This window comes from Trachinotus anak, unplaced genomic scaffold (assembly GCF_046630095.1).
Source record: "Trachinotus anak isolate AG129_WGS33_773 ecotype Australia unplaced genomic scaffold, CSIRO_AGI_Tana_v1 ptg000019l, whole genome shotgun sequence".
Classification (NCBI taxonomy): Eukaryota; Metazoa; Chordata; class Actinopteri; order Carangiformes; family Carangidae; genus Trachinotus; species Trachinotus anak.
The window spans coordinates 3,696,045-3,702,549 of record NW_027273870.1 but is presented as its reverse complement, the minus strand read 5'-3'; the positions used below and the strand labels follow the sequence as shown (position 1 = coordinate 3,702,549).

The following is a 6,505-nucleotide window of genomic DNA, read 5'->3' as shown; positions in this document are numbered from 1 at the left end:
CATGGCATTTTTCAGTGGAAATGTGAGGCTATATTTTAGAAGGAGTATGCAGAATGTTATGGGAACTGTCTGTGTTAATAATAGTTATAATAATAATAATAATAATAATAAAACTGTAATATGTGTCTGTGTGTTCAGCAGCCATATTCTATCAGTCGATGGATCGTTCAAGTCATTTCTTAAAATCCCCCATTTTCCAGCTTCGTGTTGTTATTGTGAGGGTTTTTAGCTTTTCTCCACTTTGTGTCGCTTCAAATTTATAAAGTTTGGATTTTCCAGAAAAATCGAGGCATTCAAAGACGTCATCATGAGGTCTGAGAAATGGTGTCGGGCATTTTACTCCATCTCCTCTCAAGAATGAACAAATAATAGCCCTGTTGTATGTATGATATTCCTGTAACCCCCTCTGTTTGGATTTACAGTAACGTGGCCTTTCATTCATCACAAGATCTGTCATTCTGATGATATATAGCTTATTCATAACATTGCATCACGTTTTTAGTCAGTCGGCTATTTCTTTAAAATGGTCGCTGAACGTGAAGTGCAACCTGAAACTGAGAGGGCAGGTGTGGGTGCCGGGGGAGGACGCGCTGTGAGTAAGAGCTGAATCAAACACGCCGCAGTAGTAGGGTGTTTTATTCACGCAGACCGGGGGGAGGAGCCACAGCCCAGTCACAGTTGTGGGCGGGGTCTTTGCTGTGATCACACCTCACCGGTGTCCATATGTGGTTCATGACGTCAGACACCGGAGGTCCCATTCACATAAAACTGATGGGCCGGGATCCCCTTGGAGGAAATGTAGGCTCAGACGCGTGCGGGGCTCTTCTCTCGCCCGTATCCACCGTTCAGGTGAAACCCAGTCCGGTTCTTTAGGCAATAAAAACAACCTCTCGGCGTCAGAATGAAAGTTTCCAGCATAGACTGCCGGCGTCTGAGGAAGATCATCAGGAAGGAGTGTGGAAGCTGCCTTATTGTGGATTGCCGACCTTATTTCTCGTTCACGAACTCAAATATCAAAGGCTCTGTCAATGTCAATCTCAACTCCGTGGTGGTCCGGAGGTCTCGGGGGGGACCGGTGCCCCTGCAGTTTGTCATCCCGGATGAGAGAGCCCTGTTTCGGCTTCGGGAGGGGAGCATATCGGCTATCGTGGCTCTGGATGACCGGACGTCCCACTGGCAAAAACTGAAAAAGGACAGTGTAGCACAAATAGTAATAAACACCTTGTCTCATCTAGCGAGTGGAGCAAACATCTGTTTCCTGAAAGGTGAGAGCTTTTGTAAATTCAACTGTTTTAATCAATTAAACAATTAGTTTTAGTTTAGGCAACTCAGTTGTTGTTTTTCTAAATAGACTGTGCTGGCTTGATGTGACAGCCTCCACGGAGGGTTAAAGCCTCACTTTTTTTTTTTTTTTTTTTTTTTAAATCAAACTTTTTATGAGTTGTATGTGTTTTATTCAAATGATGGAAATCTTACTTCGGAATCATAGGCTGCTTCACCTAGTCCTTACACGCTGCTACTAAACCAAATATTTTAATTCATAAGGTAGAATAGACCTATTAATGTAACTTACATTAATTTTAATTGTCATAAGCTTGGGGGCTCTAATAGTATCTTAAATTAATCGGCTGTGAAGAATTCATTGTCCACTTTATCTCAGCGGTATCGCCTCCATAGGGACTACACCAGGGCTCTGTATTAGGTCCTAATAACACATATATTGTTGAGTGAAGCCAAGTCATTTTCTCTCTCTCTATCCTCCTCACCTGTGTTGAGAACAGCCTATATTTTTCTCTCACTTCTTGGAGAGATAAACGTCCTGTGTGCGTCAACGGAGCGGATGAGTCAGTGTGGGAGAGACGCGGGCAAATTGGTGGTGCAATATGTTTCATTGATAAGAGAGAGAAAAAGAGAAGAACACTGGCTAAAGAAATCACTGGAGGTTGCGATAATGTGTTAAAACACATCCATTTCCGTCTGTCGCCTGTGCGTCCTCAGGATGTCGGCCTGAAAGGATTACCGGTCCTTCAACTGCGGGCTCCGTCATTACGCGCTTATAATCAGGTTATAAAGGTTATAATCCGCTGCTAAGACTGTTTCATAAACGCTGCCATTTCACAAGAAGTGCATGTGTGTGTCAGGGGGCGCAGGTGGTATTATTCTAAGCTTCTTTAGTTGTGAGTATTGTGTTCATGGTTTTTCCCCTTTTGCTCAGGAGGATACGAGAACTTCCACTCTCAATACCCTGAACTTTGCACTGAGGTGAAAACCATCGACCAGAGCGGAACTGAAACCGAGAAAAAAGTCAACACCCACAGCGAGAAGTTTTCTCACCACAAACCAGATTATGATCAGGTATGGAAACACCCTTTACAACTGTGTACTTCCCACCCTTTCCCTCATGCAGCCACAGGGAAGTAATCCACTGTCAGTTTTTATTTTTAACCTTATACAAAAAATAAAAAAATTTAAATCACATCAAAGCCCTGTTGACATCAGAGAGACTTTTTTGGCATCAGCCCATCAAAACACTTTCTCAACATACTCTCCTCTGACCTTCCCTGCTCCCCAGCCACCTCATATTTGGCTTTAGAAGGGAGAGACCTCTCAGTGATGCCCAGCTGACATCAGGAGGCCACAGAGAGAGAAACACTCTTTCATCCATGACCTTTCTATAACCTCTACTGCACAAACAGAAGGGATGTTGCTGCTTCACATCTCAGAAAACATATTGTGTGTTAGTTCACTTCACGGTCCGCATCATTCCTCCAGCTGCATGCAGCCATGTATGTTTTGTCTGCAGAGGAATAGCATTAAGGATGGGTTAAAGCCGATGCATCAAGGCTTATAGAGTCCTTTGTTATGTCTTGTTAAGACGTCCTGTGTTGTAGATTTTAGTCCTCACACCTCTGTTTTCTCCTCCCCCCCCCCCCTCTCTTGCTCTCAGGGTAAACCTGTAGAGATCCTGCCTTTCCTCTACCTCGGTAGTGCCTACCACGCTTCCAGACAGGACTATCTCAGCGACCTTCACATCACGGCCTTGCTCAACGTGTCACGCAGAGACCTGCAGCCGGCCAAGGGCCACTACGACTACAAATGGATCCCAGTGGAGGACAGCCACATGGCCGACATCAGCTCCCACTTCCAGGAGGCCATAGAGTTTATTGGTGAGTTGAAGTGAATGAACGTTGCGACCGTCTCTCCCCCTGTTGGGGACACCATTTTCTGGTTCACAGGGTTTGCATTTAGAGGTTTCTATCAGGATGGTGTATTCCTGTTATGTTATTTTTACACTTCAGTCACTCAAACCAGCTAGAGAGAGAAATAAATACACCACCACCAAGACGGCCCCTTTCCCGGGAATAGCATCAACCTCACCATGTGTATGTTTTTAGTGCGACATCAGCTCAAGGAGTGTAAAAAATACTAAAGCCGAGTGGGACACTTATACATAGGTGTGTTTATTTCTGAAAGACGTCTTCGAATAAGCCCCTTTATCGCTGCCTGTCAACTGCTGCCATTCACAAATAAAGGGCTGTAATCAGTTTAACTGGATCGCCTGCCGTCAATGCCCCCCTCCCTCCCCCAACATATCCAGCCTGTTTGCTTTCATTCAGGATTTACTCACTTCCCACTTCCCCTTCCTCCTCCCTCCTTCCCCCCCCGTCTTAACTTGAAAAAGACGCTCCCATGCTGTCATTGCCTCCCAGGCCTAATCTCAGTGGCTTACCCTGCCGGGTGTGGTCAGTCAGTGTCACAACAGGGTGAGCTGTCTATGTTTAGAAATGGCGGGGTGGAGGACACTGGGGGTTGAATGACACACACACACACACACACACACACACAGTTGTTTATGGTGGCTGGGTGGAGGATAAAAGCTAGCTGACTGACACACATATAGAAAGCACAGTTGTTGGTTGCTTACAGGTGGGAAACATTGATTTACCTGAGGGCAGCAGGACAGTGAATGTGATACTGAGGAAGAGAGAGTATGTGGGAGGAGAGATGTGCTGGATAATAGCAGCAGCAGCAGCAGCAGCAGCAGCAGCACAATGTGCTGGTGGCTATTTATAGTCACGCATAACCAAGGACAAAGCGCACCCACGAGCAGCTAGGCTGACCTGTATTGGGTGGCTGCTATTGTTGGTATTGTGCATTGTTTGGGGATGCAGCCTACATTTAGGGTGACTTTGAGTAAGCCTGTCTATTACATAAGGCAGCGAATTGTTCCAAGGGCAGGTTTAGCCTACATTCAGGGAGGGCCTCTAAAATCCATCAACCGTGCCAAGTGATTAGAAATGTGCTGCACACAAATCCTCGTCGAGCCGATCCTGGTCCCCAAATGAAAATCAATCACAAATTACCATCCATTCTGACAGATGTGCAGTTGGGGGTGGAGAAAATAAATATTATTGACCTGTGGGATGAAAACAGCTGCTGGGACATGTTATGACATTTCCAGCCAAAAAGGGTGCATCAATCAATGATGGTCTTTAAAACACCCACTGCTGCTGTCACTCCTTTTTTTTTTTTTTTTTTCCACCGCTCTTCCTTCTTGTCGCATCCTCCACTCCAGATGGGAAGTTCATGATTCATTCATGTGGTTAATGGGGGATCAGAGATGTCAGAAATCATCAGTGGCTCTCAGGACCAGATAGAAGTGGCTCTCAATGTTTCTCTTTAATAGAAAGAGAGCGAGACATGTGGAGGTGTCTGCAGTGACTAGATCAAACTTACACCCGGCACAGACAGAAAAAGATACACGTATGGGTAAGCAGTCATTCAAAGAATGAACAAAATCTTGAAAGGTGTCGTGAGTGACACTTATACAGATGACAGGAAGTACATTTTCGTGTGGGCATTAAAACATACAGTAAAGTGTGTAGGAGTGCTGCAGCTCGAAATGATAACACACATCTCTTTGCCACAGTGAACTCTGCAGCAGCAGCTAGTGCCCCCAGAGCAGAGTAGGAGAAAGACAGTCTCATGTACCGCTGCGGTCTGTGACTCAGACGAGACTCACTAACGTCTGTGTGATTTTCCTGTTTGTACATATATCCTGGTGGCGTTCTGTGTGTGACAAAGAAACGAGATGGTGTTCAGTTTAATTGGGGAGTGGGAGTAGGTAATAACTGTACGGTTAAAATGTGATTTGTCATTTGTTACTGTTCATTGTTTAAAACTCCCTGTTGATTTATTGCAACCTCTCGACCACAGCTTGACTTTGAAATATCAGTCACAAAAACAAAAACTCCACGGCTGATATTTTGAAACGGATAAACTGTTTTGTAATAATTAATTGCAAGTTTGATTCTGTGCAACAATTTTGCTGATGATCACAGAAAGAAAGAAAAACTGTGTCCCCATCTCAGACCAGATTATTAAACTGGCTTGTCCCCTTCTCTTTCCAGATCAAGTGAAGCAATCAGGGGGAAAAGTCTTGGTCCACTGCGAAGCAGGCATCTCACGCTCACCCACCATCTGCATGGCCTACATCATGCGGACGCAGCAGCTGCGGTTGGATGCAGCCTTCGACATTATAAAGCAGCGCCGGGCGGTCATCTCACCCAACTTCAGTTTCATGGGTCAGCTCCTGCAGTTTGAGTCAGAGGTCCTCTCCATGGCTCCGGCTCACGCCGCCACACCTGAACCGGCCACACCCTGCATCCCGGAGTCCGCCTCCTTTTTTGCCAACGACTTCACCACCACCTTCAACACCAAAAACTTTGAGCCATCCATGATCACCCTCCCTACCTCTTACCTGCAGTCCCCGGTCCACCACCAGTTCAAACTGAGCCCAATAACTGCACTGCCTTAAAATGAACTTTGACTGGTTGTAGTCTTACTTGAAAAAAAAAAAAAAATTAATAAAAATTAATGCTCTCTGTGTGCCTGGTGTTGAAACCAGCAGAGCAGATAGACTGGAAATCAGCAACAGAAATACAGAAGAGTCAAAATAATAGTGCTCTGCTCATGGGACTTGAGGCCTATGAAATGAATGGGCTACAGCAGGCACCGATGCTGTTTTCCTGCCTTCTGAACTGCAGAGATGGAACAACACAGCACAGTGATAAACTGCAATATACATGCCTTAGGTTGATATTGTGATTTATTTGCCTATTCACAAATAAAGTCATGCATTTAAACCTAATTTATTTGAAAATTACAGTCTGTCTGATTTTTTTTTTTTTTTTTTTCAATAACGTGGATGTTAATATGTGTTTAATAAATGTTTTCACCACAAAAATAAAGTTGTTCTCATGTGATCACTGTGGCATTGTTGGTGGATCTGTATCTGGGAAGTCAAGTGGGCTTTTTTCATATAATTTACTGCACATATTCCAGTAAACAGCAAGACAGGGGAAAACCTTTTTCATTTGCAGTTTTACATTATGTCAGGACAAGCCTGAACATGACAGAGGAGTCAACAGTGACACCTGCAGTGAGCCACTGACTTTGGGTTGGCCTTTATGAGCAGATTGAGATATGCAGCTGCTTGTATTCA

The 6,505-nt window shown here is 44.7% G+C and overlaps 1 protein-coding gene across 1 annotated transcript; it reads left to right on the top strand.

The window, feature by feature from the left end:
- The first annotated feature begins 782 nt into the window (after positions 1–782).
- dusp5 (dual specificity phosphatase 5) lies at positions 783–6,266 on the top strand. The gene is made up of 4 exons (XM_071503621.1): positions 783–1,265; positions 2,216–2,355; positions 2,948–3,167; positions 5,412–6,266. Exons 1-4 carry the CDS (start codon positions 902–904, stop codon positions 5,816–5,818), a joined length of 1,131 nt encoding a protein of 376 aa, XP_071359722.1. The 5' UTR covers positions 783–901; the 3' UTR covers positions 5,819–6,266.
- Positions 6,267–6,505: the final 239 nt, after the last annotated feature.